The sequence below is a fragment of the Tetrao urogallus genome (genome assembly GCF_951394365.1).
Source record: "Tetrao urogallus genome assembly, chromosome: 2".
Lineage (NCBI taxonomy): Eukaryota > Metazoa > Chordata > Aves > Galliformes > Phasianidae > Tetrao > Tetrao urogallus.
Genome location: NC_136814.1, coordinates 36,846,135 through 36,862,607, shown reverse-complemented (window position 1 = coordinate 36,862,607; position 16,473 = coordinate 36,846,135). Strand labels below are relative to the sequence as shown.

The 16,473-nt window shown below is 36.7% G+C and overlaps 1 protein-coding gene across 1 annotated transcript in view; it reads left to right on the top strand.

The window, feature by feature from the left end:
* The window catches only part of MTR (5-methyltetrahydrofolate-homocysteine methyltransferase), a gene marked incomplete at both ends in the record, with an annotated part of 45,784 nt that extends 36,119 nt beyond the window's left edge, over positions 1 to 9,665 (top strand). The window contains 9 exons of the mRNA XM_079550088.1: positions 253 to 334; positions 1,041 to 1,139; positions 2,042 to 2,117; positions 3,443 to 3,598; positions 4,346 to 4,542; positions 6,922 to 7,122; positions 8,380 to 8,572; positions 9,333 to 9,445; positions 9,579 to 9,665. Coding sequence (XP_079406214.1) covers positions 253 to 334; positions 1,041 to 1,139; positions 2,042 to 2,117; positions 3,443 to 3,598; positions 4,346 to 4,542; positions 6,922 to 7,122; positions 8,380 to 8,572; positions 9,333 to 9,445; positions 9,579 to 9,665 — 1,204 coding nt within the window. The remainder of the gene's footprint in view (positions 1 to 252; positions 335 to 1,040; positions 1,140 to 2,041; positions 2,118 to 3,442; positions 3,599 to 4,345; positions 4,543 to 6,921; positions 7,123 to 8,379; positions 8,573 to 9,332; positions 9,446 to 9,578) is intronic.
* Positions 9,666 to 16,473: the final 6,808 nt, after the last annotated feature.

Below are 16,473 nucleotides of genomic sequence, written 5' to 3'. Positions count from 1 at the left end.
TGACTTTCAGTCAGCTAATAAGACACTGAGGAAATATATGCTGTCTCATTACTTATGAAGCATTCTGATACTCTTTGAAGTAAAGTTTTTATGTAGCTATTATTAAAAATCTGCTACTCATCAGTGGTTTCTTGTTTTGAAATTCTGGTCTGTGCACTGTCAGGATGTACTTTGTATTTTGCAGGGACTATTGTTTGTTTTCCTGCTTTGTTTGTTTCAGTTCTGAAATGCTCACTTTCTTTTTCATTTAAGAACACACACAGCTGTTAAAATTGCCCCCCGCTATAGTGCACCTGTAATTCATGTCCTGGATGCATCCAAGAGTGTTGTGGTTGTAAGTTCTAACTATAATTTCTCATTTATGCAAATATATATGCCCTGCTTTTCTTTCTTATGCCTCTCATCTATTTGTCTAAGATTTAATATTATCACAAAAAATGGAAGAGATACTACAGGGACCACTTCCTAAACTAGTGTTGCTTCAGCAGTTTTTTTATAGCCACTTAGTTTTCTCATTGAGCTAATTTGACTTACTGTCATTGGATACCTATATTTACATGTCAGTTTGTCTAATTATCTATCTATCTAACGGTGGTGACATGATTCACTCTGAATCCTTGACTGTAGTTCTGAGATGTTTAAAAATGAGGAGCAATGTGATTATGCGTGATCTGCTGTTCTCCCTTTCGAGTATATTTGTGAGATTAGAGATATGGCGACAGGAAAACAGTACTATGAAGTGGCTGACTGTGGTTGAGTGAAGATTTTTGGAATAGGAGCTCATTCTGTTAGACAAATAGGTCGTCTTAGCAAAAAAAAAAAAAAGGAAAAAAAAAAAAGACAGAAGTAGCTGCCTGTTGTTTGAGTATTCAGCCTCTAGAGTCATAGAGTATCCCTCTTTGGGTCTTTTGAGAGCAAGATGGAACTCTGTTAGTACTGTCAGATGTAATTGGATAAAGTTCACTGAAAGTAATGTCTGAAAGATAGCTTAGTCTGAAATTCATACTGTGTTCTCATAGTGTGTTCTTTCCTTTCTGCAGTGTTCCCAGCTCTTAGATGAAAGTGTAAAGGATGATTTCTTTGAAGAAATATTAGAGGAATACGAAGAAATTAGACAAGAGCACTATGAGTCTCTTAAGGTACAAATGTAAATAATCTAGTTTTTCTCTTGTTTGAAGTGGTAGGTACTTATATAATTACTAACACTGAGTTTCATCTCTTTATGAAGACCTTGATATATACTTGTGCTGATTTTGACAAAATAAATAAATAAAATTCTAGCCTGTAGGGGATAATTCTACATGAGTCTAACATACTGCTGGCAAAATCTTGATTGTCTGAAATGAAAACTCACTGATACCTAGGATAGCTCTATGAGGCTGGCAGTCATGTCAGCTTAACCAGTCTTCAGGAAGTCAGTGCTCTCGCATGGCAGTAGCTGAAAACAGGGAAATGCACTGAGGTAACTAAAATGACACCAGTTGTTTTTGCTGATCCTGTACTGTGTTCTATTGTGTACTTCACGCTACCGCATTTTCCTGTTGTCTTTGTGTTGTCTTGGTTAGGGATCTGAACAGCTTCAAAGTAGAGAACTTGTACTGCAATTTTAGGAGAGTGAAAGGAAAGCAGAGAGAAATAAAAGGTGCGGAGTGGCAGAGTGTATATAGACTTTGTTTATCTGTTTGGCTTTTCTATCATTTTTGTAGAGAAAAGCAGAAGCAAACTGAAAGTGATCTGACTCTTGAATGGTCTTTTGACAGACATAGATAAAGGTTGAGGCCTCATACTCAGAAGATGAATCCAGCCAAGTTTAAGACTATCCTTTTTAAGATCAGTCCACAGACTGAGATGACCAAGTGCAGGGCTGTCATTTAAAGAGAATATTGTAGTGAATTCAGTTAGGAGTTTTTGGAATTGAAATTAGTTTATTTTCAGAATTGTCCTGTAAGAGGTTTTGACTAGAATTGTATGACCACTGTGATGGTTAGAGTTTGTTAGAAAGATGTGTGTTTTCATAAGAGTAACCTTTGTGTCCGTACAGGAAAGAAGATACTTGTCTCTACAGCAAGCTAGAAGAAAAGGTTTCCATAATGACTGGTTGTCAGACCACAAACCCGGTCAGTTTATATGTTGTTGATTGTAGAGGTGGTGATTTTGTTGTGTCTTTGTTTCATTTTATCTGTTGGTTTAATTAATTGGATGGTGCTTCATTAAACTTCAAGATGTAGTAGCATTGTGTTAGAAATAGGGTAACAACTTGAGTAAACTCAGGTCTGTATGAGCAGACTTTTTTTTATTGCTTAAGTTCCATCTTGCTGATCTGTTTCAACTTTATAATTTTTCACAGTAATTAAAAGAAAAAAAAAGCAAAACATCTCAAAACAAAAATTAATAAGAAATTGGGGGAAAAAAAAATCTAAACCAGAGTCACCCATAATGCCCATATAATCAAAAATCAGAGTAATGCAGCCTTTCCAAAATAATATTGAACTTGTTCATACTGCAAAGCTTATGAACTGCTTTTAGGCAAAAGTAGTTGTGACACACCATTTTCTCAAATTCTTCCTTACAATTTAATGGAGAAAGAGGTAGATATTTTTTCTACCTGTCTCTGTACCATTTTTGTTGTTTTAATACCAAACACCAGAAGTATAAACAACCTTCCACAAGAAGGTGCCTCCTGTAGTGGCATTAACAGGTGACTGCTTTGTCACTTCATTTACAAGACTGTGCAAGTTAGCTCCTGTTAGGCAGCAGAGCTCCACAAAGCTGTTCATTCACTACCACCCCAGTGGAATGGGGAATAGAATCTGAAGGATAAAATAGAGTCTCAAGGAAATGCTGATTTTTCACTTGCTCATATTAATAAAAGCTGTGTTATAAAGTAGTGAACAGCAGGGATTAAACAAGTACAAAGCTTGTGGCTGCATCATATCGAAGGTCCGTATCTCTCTTTCACTTCTGATGCATACACACAACGGTGTGTGTGATGGTAGCAAAAACTCTTACAAGATTCATATTGTCAGAACTATTTTACAATACCATAGCTCATTATGTCTGTATATAGAAAGTGGCATTTGTAATTACGTATGACGCAGGCCTATGAAATCTTTTGGGTATGGATAGGTCGATTCTGATCTTACGTTGAATATTTTATCCCATGAAATAAGTAGAGAATTCAAACATCAAGTAAGAGTTGATTTACAGGAAATTACAGAAGACCTTACATTTTCTATTTTGACTTTTTATGACTCTTTTTAAATTATTTTTTTAAACCCAGAGTATGGTATAACTTGGGCAGGATGTGGCAGTGAGAATTTGAAATTACTTTAGAAGAGTTCATTTGCAGTGGTGGAGGCTGGGAAGCATCAATTATGCTGCGCATATTAGAGCAATATTAAATAATTGTCTTCATGTCAGATTGTACTTCTAATTCCTACAGTGAAACCAAAATTCATTGGTACAAAAGTCTTTGAAGATTATGACCTGAAGAGGCTAGTAGAGTACATTGACTGGAAGCCTTTCTTTGACGTTTGGCAACTTAGAGGAAAATATCCCAACCGGAGTTTTCCTAAAGTATTTAATGATAAAACAGTAGGTAAGTAATGAAGTTGCATTTACTTTGTGTGCATGCAGCATTCAGATTGTGAATATTTTGAAATAGACAGAAATGATAAAAATGCATACTGGAGGCCGGTGACCCTGCCAATAGCAGGGGGACTGGAGCTTGATGAACCTCGAGGTCCTTTTCCAACCCAAACTATTCTATGATTCATTGGCACTTAAATGTTAACTGAACTAATTTGTGTAAAACAACATTTACTGATGTTGACACATGAGGCAGGAAGGTGCTTAGTCATTTAGAATTCACTGCTAAAACATGGGCTGCTATTTTAACGACAGAAAATGGCAACAGAGCAATTAGCACATGTCCCTGTTAAGGGCTAAGATGTCAAGAGGGCTCTTCCTCTTTTTGATACTACTCAGTAGGCTTTGGAATACGTGATGAAGTTGAAGAAAATGTTTAGGATTCTACTGCATTGTGGTAATGTAGATGCATGCATACTTTCCGTATTGCTCACTTCATTCTGAGTCCTCTGCCCCAATTAGGATGGTGATGGCTATAACATTTGTTTTGAGATGCATGCTGTTACAGCTGTACAGACATTATCACACTGCTATGCTCACTGCTTGCTCTGGCTGACAGATTGCTGCAGTAGAGAATTTCGTGGAAAATGAATCAGTCTTAAGCAGTTTTTGGACTTGTTCAACTGGTTGTGAATGCTTGTCTTTTCAAAAGGTTTTCTCTCTCTTTTTTTTTTTTTTTTTTTTTTTTTTTAAATAGGCGAAGAAGCACAGAAAGTTTTTAACGATGCTCAAAATCTTCTGAAAATATTGATTAATCAAAAGAAATTACAAGCAAGGGGTGTGCTTGGGTTCTGGCCAGCTCGAAGTGTTCAAGATGATATCTATTTGTATGCTGTTGAAGAGGCAGTGGGATCTTCAGAACCAGTAGCAAAATTTTGTGGCCTGAGGCAACAGGTAAAGTAACAGAATAAAGTGATTTTTTTTTTTTTTTTCTGAGTTGTAGGAGTAGAGCAGAAATGCTGTAATAAATATCTACGCAGTAAGTAATTGCCATTATCTGTCTGTGCTTGTCTTGCCATTTCTTTCAGTAATAACAAGATCTTGCTAATAATGACCCAAGTATTTCTAATTGTAGCATTTGTAGCAATTTGCATTGTAATAGTTGTACAGAATGCTTCATAGACTTGGCAGCTTCAAATCTCTGTTTTGTCTTCCTTTTATTATTTAAACCATTCTAAAGCACTGTGCTGAATATATTCATCATGTCACTCTTATGTGCTAAGTTAGAACCTAATAATATCCCTGGATTCTACCTTAAATTTCTGTTTGGGTATGTTAAAGATGAAAAATATTTTTAATTAATATCTGGAAACTAAAGTTCAGTGGAGATGAATGTTTCTGATAATCTTAATTTTTTTATATAAAATTTCTTGTATTAAGAGACAGTTTATAATCAGTTTGCTGCTAATTCCAGTTGTGAGAATCATTATTTTAAGTATTTATGCTCGAATCATACTGGCATTTGCATTTATTTTCGTAACTTGTACATTTTCAAGATATTCTGCTTCTCTTCCTTCCCTGCGTTTCACTTTGGCTTCTTGATAGTTCATATATTTTGTCATCAAATATGGCAGAAACAAATCTTACAAATAACTTGAATTTCTGAAATACATTATTCTTACTCTGTGCCAGTATTGCAAAATTGCACGGAGAAGTACATAGCTTAAAGTTTGTCTACCAACTCCTGGAACAGGTAATCTATTGCGTGGAGACTGATCTTAGTGTATCTTCAAGTCCTTGGCAGATGTTTATGTAAACTGTTCTCAGAAACATTCAGGGGATGCTGTTCCAGGGCCTAACTACCTAGTTAAACATTTTGATAGCCAAATCAAGTTTACTACATTTTCTTTTCCTGTTCTTTTTATCTCATGTGTTTGCAATTTATTGAGGATGTCTGAGAGGTTAGGAACATGAAACTACATTATTGTGGGTACTGTTATTCTGGAATCTCACCCGTTTTAGCTGAACGTATTTCAATCTAGTGTATGTAGTGATCCAGCAGAGGCTTCACCAGAGTAAAATAGAAAGGAATAATTGTCTTCTGTTTTGTATATAGAATCTTCCTCTCAGTACACAGAGTTCTCCCTATGATGTTGTCATTATTAAGCATGAGATGGAAATCTAAAAGCAGATGTTTAGTATTTTCTTGTAACTATGATCAAAACAAAAGAACCTTAAATTTAAATAGGGATCAAATGAAGGAAAACAAAAATTCTTCTGTTTTATGGTACTTGTTATAACTTAGTAGTATATAATTTATACAGCATTTATCTTTGATTGTGAGAAGTGATGGTGGTTTTTTTGTTTTTCAAACTAAATTTGGGATTGGGTTGAAAGCATCATTAAACACTGGAATACCATAGAATAAGAAAACTTGGAGAGGACTCTTCAGTAAAGTGATAACCATGATTTAACTTCATTTCTTTGTAAGTTGCACAGATATACAGGAGTTGTCCCACTTTTTCTTTTTTTTTTTAAACAGCAGTTATGTTCCTACAATAAACACTGATTTCATCCTCAGCTTCTTGTTAAATGCTGTTGCCAGCATTCAGTCACCTGTTTCTATTCCCTTTTCTCCATTTTTGGGAAAGGATGTGGTGAGTGAGTCTTTCTTTTTTGCGTAAACCCCCTTGAACCTTGTTTGGGGTTCAACTTTTCAGTAGTGATAGACAAATTTTGTTTCAGTTTGTACGTGGATCATGCAAACGTAATTCCAAGAGTACTGTTTTTTTTCTATGCTACTGAGCGTGTGGTTTGTGGCATAAGAAACAAGGAGTGTTTATAGACTCTCACAGGCATTCCATAGTGGGAGCTGCTGAAGAAATCTGCAGTTTGCATAGCTGAGGTGCAAACTATCAACTGTCCATTTTGTTGACAAATGTGGAGTCTGAGTATTACAGATGGAAAATTCCTCTTCATGCCCAGTGGTTGGCACAAGAGTGTTTGCTATTTTGTAATACTTTGTCTGCAGAATAGGCTGTTAAATCTTACCAGCTGTAAATAGAACCAGAACATCTCTCTGTGCCTGTTCAGTACAGCATCTCCTTCCTTTGACATTTTGTTTTTTAATGATCTAAACACCCTCAGAAGAGTAGAAGTGCTTTTCATCTAATTCAAGGGGAGGAAAGTTGTTGTGGCTCAAAGACTAGTTAGGTATTTTTCAGAAATTCTCCAAGCCCTTTAGTCTTAATAATCCTGGTGTTTGGATCAATAATGCACTAATAATATATTCTTTTAATGTTCTGGCTTGTTTGTTTGTTTATTTTACTTTAGGCTGAAAAAGATTCTGCCTGTACAGATCCATATTACTGTCTCTCTGACTTCATAGCACCACTGGATTCTGGCGTTTGTGACTACTTAGGCCTTTTTGCTGTAGCCTGCTTTGGTGTGGATGAGTTATGCAATGACTTCAGGAGACAGGATGATGAGTACAATATCATAATGGTAAAGGCACTTGGAGATCGACTGGCTGAGGTATAAAGTTTTATCACGTTTCCGTGCAAATTTTCTGTGTTCTAGTTTTGACAAACTGCTGTTTCAAGTTTTAGCATAGACTCAGACTGTTGTGTTAGTGCATGCCCAGTATTGAATCTGGAAGTGAACTGATTCCCTTGAGCTTCTCTTAAGAGAGATAGTCTTCTGAGCCAGAAGGGACTCTGCTATCCTTACTTCCCAGCTGCAAAAACTCCTCCAAGTTCTTTTTGAGCGTTTTGATAGTTGGTAGAATTTACTACGTTTGTTAAACAAGGCTGCTTAAACAAAACTGTCTTTAAATATTGCTTTGCTTACAAGAGAATGTGTGTTCAGACCCAGATTGAACCCCCAATATTCTTGAGTTGCTTGACATTGCACTGATGTGCTTTCAGCTTTAATGGTAACCATGGAGATGTGTCAGGGCACAAGTCTTTTGACTTAATGTACCTTAGACTTAGGCATGCTCTTAAAGCTGTAACTGAAGTGGTTTAGAAAGTTCTGGCCCTTCTCTCCAACTCTACCTCTGTCTCCATGCTTATACCTGAGTAATCAGTGTAAAATTTATAGGAGCTTCAGGGCGAGTAGAATTGGCTGTAGTTGTGTACTTTAAACTATAAGGGAGTTTTAGAAATCAGTATTTGATGCCATTGAAGGATGTTTACCGAAGTGGAAATTTCTCCTGAATGTAGCCATTGCTGGCAAAGTAGTATAATCTGTAAGAGCAGATACAAAACAACTGCCACTCACTTTCAATCAGAAGAAAGATCCGATGCTGAAAAAGAGCAGTAATCAGTATTTACATCTGAAACCAGTATGGCCAGAATGGCATTCCACAGGTAGATCTCCATTCCACAGGAGGAGATATCCAAAATAGACCTATTGTCTTCAGTGTTATAATGATGTAATACTGCCATTACCTACTGAACTTCATCATCTTTAGTGACCGCTTTAGATGCTTATTTAACCGTGTAGCATTTTAAGGCACGGTAACAAAAAAAACCCAACCATGTTATTTACCAATAAGAGAAAAAATGAAAAGGTCTGAACTAGAAAAATAAGCATGGTATGGGAGTTTTACTGTGATCAAAGTTTTCACCTGTTATAAGATCTTTCTCTTAAAAAATCAAAGTGGAAACAAAGAGAAAGTCTTTATCATTGTACGCCTTCATCAAATAACTACTGCATTTGTTTCAATAAAAATATATATATTATATATTTTGTGGAACCTACATATATTTTTTTTCACTATATTTCAAGGCATTTGCCGAGGAACTCCATGAAAGAGTTAGAAGGGAATTCTGGGCTTACTGTAGTGATGAGCAGCTAGATCTTTCTGACCTACGCAAAATTAAATACGCGGGAATTCGGCCTGCTCCTGGTTATCCAAGCCAGCCTGACCATACAGAAAAACTCACCATGTGGAAGCTTGCTAACATTGAGGAAACAACAGGTAACTACATCAACCTTACTAAGACTTTTCAGCTGTTTTTGTTTAATGAGAGAATGAAATGTCAACAAAACAAAGAATTAGAGTGTGAAGAACTGCATGTAAAAATGGAACTGACATGGTTCTGGAAATGGCTGCATTTCCTCTTCCATTGTTGCTTTTATTTTCCTCATGCAAGGAAAAAAATACAAAATACTTCCCATGGTTTTGCTAAAGGAGTTTTGTCCTTAATTAGTAAATTACATGCAAAAAGGACTTCGCTATACAGAGAGAAAATTTCTAGCATCCTTATGGCTACAAGAAGGCGTTCCATATACAGACAAAATAAAAGCTAATTCTGCACTGTGTTTCCTAGTCCACAGTAACCTTGAGATGGTAACATTTAAAAAAAGAAGAAATTCTATTTGTTTTCCTCTTATATTTTACATATTGAACGCTTCACTGTTAATTCACTTCCAAAATACCTTCATATGTTTCAAAAGCTCTAGTTAGCCATTTCATTTTCAAAAATATCCTTTTTTTTTTTTTTTTTTTTTCCTGCGAACAGTTCAGTTACTCTATAGTAATGCTGTAATGAAAGTCTGCAATGTATTTAAAGTTTTATGTATTTTCTTTGGGATGGACAAATAGATAGTAGTTTTATCTTTCTAACTCATTGGAAAGATTCTTGATTGTGAATTTGCTTGAAGCTGTCTGACAGAAAAAGATTCTGAACTTACACTTATTATCTGGAGAACAAGTATGTTTCCATTCTCTTTTTCAGGAATTGGTTTAACTGAATCATTAGCAATGACACCTGCTTCTGCAGTTTCTGGCCTCTACTTTTCCAGCCCCAAATCAAAATATTTTGCTGTTGGCAAGATATGTAAAGATCAGGTAACTTGCACAGTCTGTTGAGGCGTTGTTACAGCATTCAAAAACAGCTTTTGTCCAGATGCTTCAAAAGTTTTTGTCAACACAAAAAGCCAGAGTTCCCAAATTTTCATTGTGTTTTGTGTTCCCTTTGCAGGTTGAAGATTATGCACTAAGAAAAAAATTGTCTGTGGCGGAAGTGGAGAAATGGCTAGGACCCATTCTGGGATATGATACGGAGTAACCGTGATAGATATGTGGGCAAGCATTTCTTTCTGATGGTCCATTTGCCAGAAGGAAAAATAAAGTGGCATCTATTCTCTTTCATCACTTCCCTTAGTATTCACTGGGAGTGTTTTGTTGTTTTTGTCACTGTTCTGGTCCAAAAAAAGCCCAGAACCACAACTACCCCAACAAATCAAATGAATTCAAATGCAAATACGAGAAGAAAATCCTTCCTATTGAGAAGTTCCCTTCCATCCAGCTCAGTATTTGGTCTTATTGTTCCTAATTTTTGATCAAGGAACTCATATTTCAGATGTGCCAGGCATATGGGACCATGAAGGTATTACGATCTTAGTCGTAGCAGTGTGCAGCTAATTGCAGGGTGAGATGTGGAAGTTTAATTCCCCTCTTGTCCTTAGGAAGGCTTTGAAATGAGGGCCACGTATTTGTCTCACTGACTGTGCACTGATGCTCAACAGGATTTGATTTCTGTTATCTGAATGTGTATTAGGTCAATGTCATACAGAAATATGATGTGATTTTATTTTTTTTTTCTATGAAGTCAGCAAAGGTTTTAAACTGAGTTAGTAAGAACAACTGGTGTACAAACAGATCTCCTTTTCTCAAATCTATCTGCTCCAAATTTAGGTCTTGTGTGTACTGTTGGTTAGGTTTGTTTTTATTGTCTAAATACTAACTCAGGTTTTAAAAATACTTTGTGATGACAACTGTAGTTAAAACTTTCAAAAGAATATAATGTGCTGGAACAATATCAGAGATGCAGTATTATGATAAAACATTAAATGAGATGACTGAGCCTGTTCAGTTGTCTCATGCTTGATTTCAGCTGACCACAGTCTGTTTCTACTCTGTATAAAGTGTAATGATACTTTCCTGTCTTCCTATCTCACAGTTAGATTCTGAGGATTAATTCATGTGCAAACAATCTTTTGTTTGTGGAAAAGTATGAGAAGCATAATTATTACTATTATCACGTATTCTGAAATCTTGGAGTTGACCAGTGTTATACAAACTTATAAGCTTCTGGCACTTTGATTTAAGAAGCAAATAACAGCAACACTATCATAAGTAACAGTTAATACCATAGGATTATTCTTCAGATTTAATGTTAAGTGAGCTAATTGTTCATAGCTCTTAATAATCCCCTAAAGTGCCTCAATTATTATTCAAAAGTGAATGTCATAAAATATTATGGCAGGGAAGTCTCATTTTTCTGATCTCTAACTGTGAAGAAAAGACACATTTTATGAAGAAAATTGACTTTTAAGTAGTCAATCTGTGATCTTTTAAGTTACAATTTTTGAAATGTTTATGTTTGACTTTATGTTAAAAGAATAATCTTTAACTAACAGTTTAATAAAGGTTAAGCTGTCAATGCTGTTATCATTTTAGAATTCTTTCAGTGGCAGTAAATATTGCTGTAATGTGAGTAAATGATTTCAAAGTTAGTATACACATTGTATTATTAACCTAAAAGAATAAATGCTGCTATTGGGTTCTTAAAGAAGTTGAGGGTCGTGGTTTTGGCTGGGATAGAGCAAATTTTCTTTGAAGAGGCTTGTATAATGCTGGGATTTGGATATTGGGTGAAAATAGTGGTGATAGCAGTGATGATATTAGTTGTTGCTGAGCTGTGCATACTGTCCAGGTCCTTTGTATTTCTGATATTGCCCTGCCAGCAAGGCGCTTGGGGTGCATAAGGAGCTGGGAGAAGGAACACTCAGGACAGCTGACCAGAATTGGCCAAAAGGACATTCCGTGTCATATGGCATCATGCTCAGCAATAAAAACTGGGGTAAAGGAGGAGGAAGAGGGGACATTTGGAGTGATGGCTATTGTATTCCCAAGGAGTCACTGCATGTGCTGAACCCAGCTTTCCTGGGAGTGTCTGAACATTTCATCTGCCTGCTCATGCGAAGCATTGAATTAATTCCTTATTTTTTCTTGCTTGCATGTGTGATTTTTGCTTTACCTGGTAAACTGTCTTTATTATCTCAACCCATGAGCCTTTACAATCCTTCTCTTTCTCACTTGGGGAGAGTGAGCGAACAGTTTTGTGATGCTGAGCTGCTGCCAGGGTTAAACCACAACACTAAGTGTGTTCTTAACTGAATGCTTTGGAATGTATCACCCTTTAATTATTCATAAAAATAATAACTTCCTTTCTTTGTGTATTAAGAGGCATAAGAAATATGCTCGTTGATCAGCTGATTCTTGTTGCTGGAGTGGTACTTTACTAGAATGCTCTTTTATACTGCCAAAATACTGGGGGGGGAAAAAAGTCATAATACTAATTTGGCCTTGAAGTAGCCTATAAGAATTGAAATCTGTTTTGGTTTCTTGTTCACACGTGCACCTTTGCCTCAGTTAATGTTTGGGATGTTTCCACTCCACCACTCTGTATCTCCAGCGTTTGAAGGAGAGTGTCTTATTAGTCTGAAATTCATATTGGGAATATGAAAATGTGGCCAGAGTTTGACTTGAATGGTATGAATTTGTTAGTTTATTTATTTTCCTGAAATCAATAGCAGATCATTGAGTGAGTACAGCTTTAGTGGATTCATACTGACCGAGTAAGTAGGTCTACTTCTGTGTAACCCAATGGAGATGTTACCTTGTGTTATAAGCAGCGGCTTTCAAATGCTATCCCACTTACTTTATCCACACATTGAGAAAGATCTTCATCTTAGCCTGCAAAACTTGTCATTGTGAGAACATGTTTGGAAGAGTTATTCCTTGTTGTTATACAAATGTTTTTAGCTGGGACAGTTTCACACTGTTAGTTGTTACCTTGAGTAAGAAATATCTTTGTTCTTCTTTCCAAAGAGAAGGTAAATTATAAAGGAAAGTGGTCTCATTGTTTTACCAATTGAGATGTTCTCTTATATCAAGCTATACTGAAAAGCTATGGTAAGATTTTACCTCGTTGAAGTAAATGAACTTGATGGAGCATGCAGGAAAGACGGACAATTTTAGAATGCATACAAGTTTTTTTGCGGTGCTTTTCTAAGTAATACAAGGATGTAAGAAATGGTGAAAAAGAATGTTTTGTAAACAATTGTTTTTAATTTTCATGAATAATTTACTTTTGACACACATTTTGTAGTTGGGCTAGCAGCGTGATGATTAAGTTTTGAGGCAGATAAAATTTATTGGTGACTATCAAGAGAGAATCATAGAATTATAGAATGGTTTGGGTTTAAGATCATCCAGTTCCAACTCCCCTTGCTATAGGAAAGGACACATCCCAGTAGACCAGGTTGCTGCAAGCCCCATCCAGCCTGGCCTTGAATGCTTCCACGGAGGAGAGGAGTACTGTCTCTAAACTTGCATCCTCATTATGAGATCTATTTCAGTGCTGCTGTTACTCCTGGGAAGGTCGTAGATCAGTTTATTTTGTGTGGGAGTGATACTGATGGTGAGATGATACTATTTCTCCCTACACACCTCCCTGATTTATTGTGTATTTGAAAATATCTCACTGCTTGCTGATGAAATTTGAGAATAATTTGCATCTTTGTTAAGCAATATGAGTCTTTGTTCACCCTTTCAGTTAATTTCTTTTCTGAAACAGGTGGTGTCCAGAAACAGTAACAGGGAGAAGGGGGACTTTGAGAATATTAATTGTTAGAAGTTCTGTTTTTCAGAAAGAGTCTAGTTTACTATTAACTGTGACTGAGTTTCATGAAAAAATGATTCAAATGTTGGCTGATTTACCTGAACATGTCTTGGAAAAAACGGGGTGTTATGTTGTTGGAGCAGTGGAGGAGCAAAAAAAGTAGCTTTATAGTTCAGCACACTAGTTCTGTACAGAAGCAGCAGTATGTCTTCTCAGTCACTGGAGAAATTATTCTTTTGTTTTCAGTTATCATATCCTTGGCATGGCAAAGCCTGTTCAGCCCCCTACAAGGTCATTCAATTTGTTTGTCAGGCCTAATCCCCTACAAAGTCATTTGATTTGATTGTCAGGCCTTTGTAGGTGCCTCTTCGAAAATTAAAATAAACTGTGAACAGAATAGGAATATGTTTATCCCACTTTCCCCCTTAATTTGTATACTGTCCAGTGAAACAGAACTGAAAAACCAATGCAGTAAGCCTCCATGTTCTTTTGTTCTATTAATACCACCGTGGTTTAATATCTTGAGATTTTTGACCATGCCAACATGCCTGATATAAATAGCTGTGCAAATAGAGCTCAACTGAGATTACCAAACTTGGTGTTTTGGATTTTTGATCCAACTTGAATGGGGATGTCTAAAAGTAAGCTAGAAATTATCCCATGTGGCCCTAATCTGCCATGATGGCTGAGAAGTTAAAGACCTTGTTTTCAGGAGTTTTTGCCTGACTGCCGTATCACCAGTATGGCCTTTGCTTAAAAATCCTGATCTCATGCTAGGGCAATGTCTGCCGTTCCTTCCTACAAAAAGAGCATGAAATAAGTGGATGGAACATAGAAGTTCAGATATACTTCATCTTAGCTCATCATCTTTTCTACCTCTTTATCAAACCAGCTAACCTCTTCTGTTTTTCCATTTTCCTTCGAGCAGCCCCCTTAACCTGAATGTCAGTTTCCTCAGACAGGATCCTTTGTAGACTCTGTCAAACTTGAACCTTAAAATGTTTTTTAAATGTCTATTTCAAAGTGCGAAACAGTTATCTGACCTAGAAAGAGAATTTTTTGCTGGGAAGCATTGGACATTAATGTCAATTGGAGTCAATAGCCCTACCCTTAGGAGCCTTGCAATATCTTCAGGAAATTTCCATGCTGGTAGGATGTGTACATGTAGTAAAGGAAGCTAGAGGTGTGGGATTCGCAGAAAGTAATTTAATTTCAGTAGAGTGTAGATAGGGGATAGAAGACTGCAAGAGTTGTAGCAAGTGCATTTCTTAAAATATAGGTATTCTGAGGATTTGTCTTATAGTAAGTGAAAATAAAGACTATAGCCCATATCTTCTGTCTACCATCAAAATATTAGAAATATAATTTGAAAACAAGTCTTAGGGAGTTTTCATTTATGTAATCTATGGATGTGATTAATGAGTTATAGTCATGTTAATATGTGGGAGAGAGAAAGGAAGAATCAATACTTAACTTGTAGCCAGCTTACTGCTAGGGGAAACTGTCTCGCTCCAATTTATAGGAGGGAGAGGAGGTTCTTTTATTATCTATATACCCGGCGTGAGATTAAGAAGCAACGGTTCAAATGTTGGTCCAACCAGTTTATTATAAATTTTAATCAGGGGAAATGGGGAAGGGGAGAACGGACACTATTATGAATTAGGGTAATGGGGGAAGGGAAGGAGGGCGATAGAAAAGATAGAAAAGGAGAAGCAAGGGGTCTTTATAGGCAGCAAGAGGGAGATAGTCACCACCATGGATCCAGCGAGGTTCGTAGTTCAGTCTTTAATCTTCAGTAGCGGTGGGTCGTCAGGCAGAATTGTCCTGTTGCCAATGACGACGACAACCATGGTGATGATGGCCCTTTTTCAGTGCTTCAAGGTGGTTGAGTCAGCTGTTTTTGGAGTGACAGCTCAAATCCAAAGTGGTCGAATCAGCTCTCCTTTGAGTGACAGCTCAAACCCAAGGTGGTTGAGTCAGTTCTCCTTGCGGTGGCAGCTTCTGGCTCTGGGATCTCAGCAGGAACCTTCTTTGTTCTTATCTTTCTGGCCTTGCCAGCAGATAAGAGGAAGCAGGGAGGCACCAACTTGCATCTTGCCTTCGCAAGATACAATGGTATCATCCCCCAGCCTTCCATACTTAGCTGGAGTGGTTTGGCCACAGGCCAGATCTTCCGCCAGTGAACACTCCTGAGCACTCTCTTCCGCTCTTCTACAGAGCAAGCAGCTCTGGGGGAAGGGGCTTGCAAATGTTCCCAAAGCGATATCGATTGTCACACAGTTAGCACCCATCACTTGCCTCCTTGACAAGTCACTCAGAGTCTTATCACAAGAAAAACCTCAGGAAGCAAGCTTTGAGCCAAAAAAAAACTAAGAAGGATTCTCACAGAAACATGCAAGCTGTTGGAAAAAATAACAATAAACCCAACAAAACAACACCACTACCAACAAAAACCACCTCTTGGGAGTTGCTGGAATCATTATGTGCATGAAAGTTCTTGACAGAATGCTCGTGTTCTGAGTCTGACAGTATTGTGTTATATGAAAATAAATCATCCTTCTTTTTCCAGGACTTTCGAAGATGTTAAAACTTTTGCATCAGCTCTGTATCTGCGCAGAGACGTTACCTACCCAGCTCAGATCAAAGATCATCCAATTTTTGTTGTTGTTTTCCTTGCTCAAGGTGTTTTAAATGCCATTTTTTAATGTGTGCAAGAGTGCAACTTCACTGAATGTTTTATTCTTTAGTACTTTCCTGTACTTAGTCTATATCATTTTGCCCTTTTCCTCTCCCGTAATACAGTGTGAAGTGTAATATAGTGTGAAGATGTAATATAAGTAATATAGTGTAATATAATATATAGTGTAATATAAGTGTATAGTGTAATATATAATATATAGTGTAATATAAGTAATATAGTAATATAGTGTGAAGATGTAATAATATACAGTGAGTGTAATATAGTGTGAAGATGTAACTCAGCTCTACTAATAATCTGCAAGTGCCACGTGTTGTCTCTGTATATGATTTTTTTTGAAACAGAATAGAAAATGTATATTACTTTTTTGTTGTTAAATTTCAGAAAGGTTCTCTTCCCAGAGAATGGATAACTGTTTTCCCTTTTAATCCAGCCATCATTTGGGAATCTAGGTTGAGCTTCACAAGTGAAGTACAGAGGGTCTAAAAA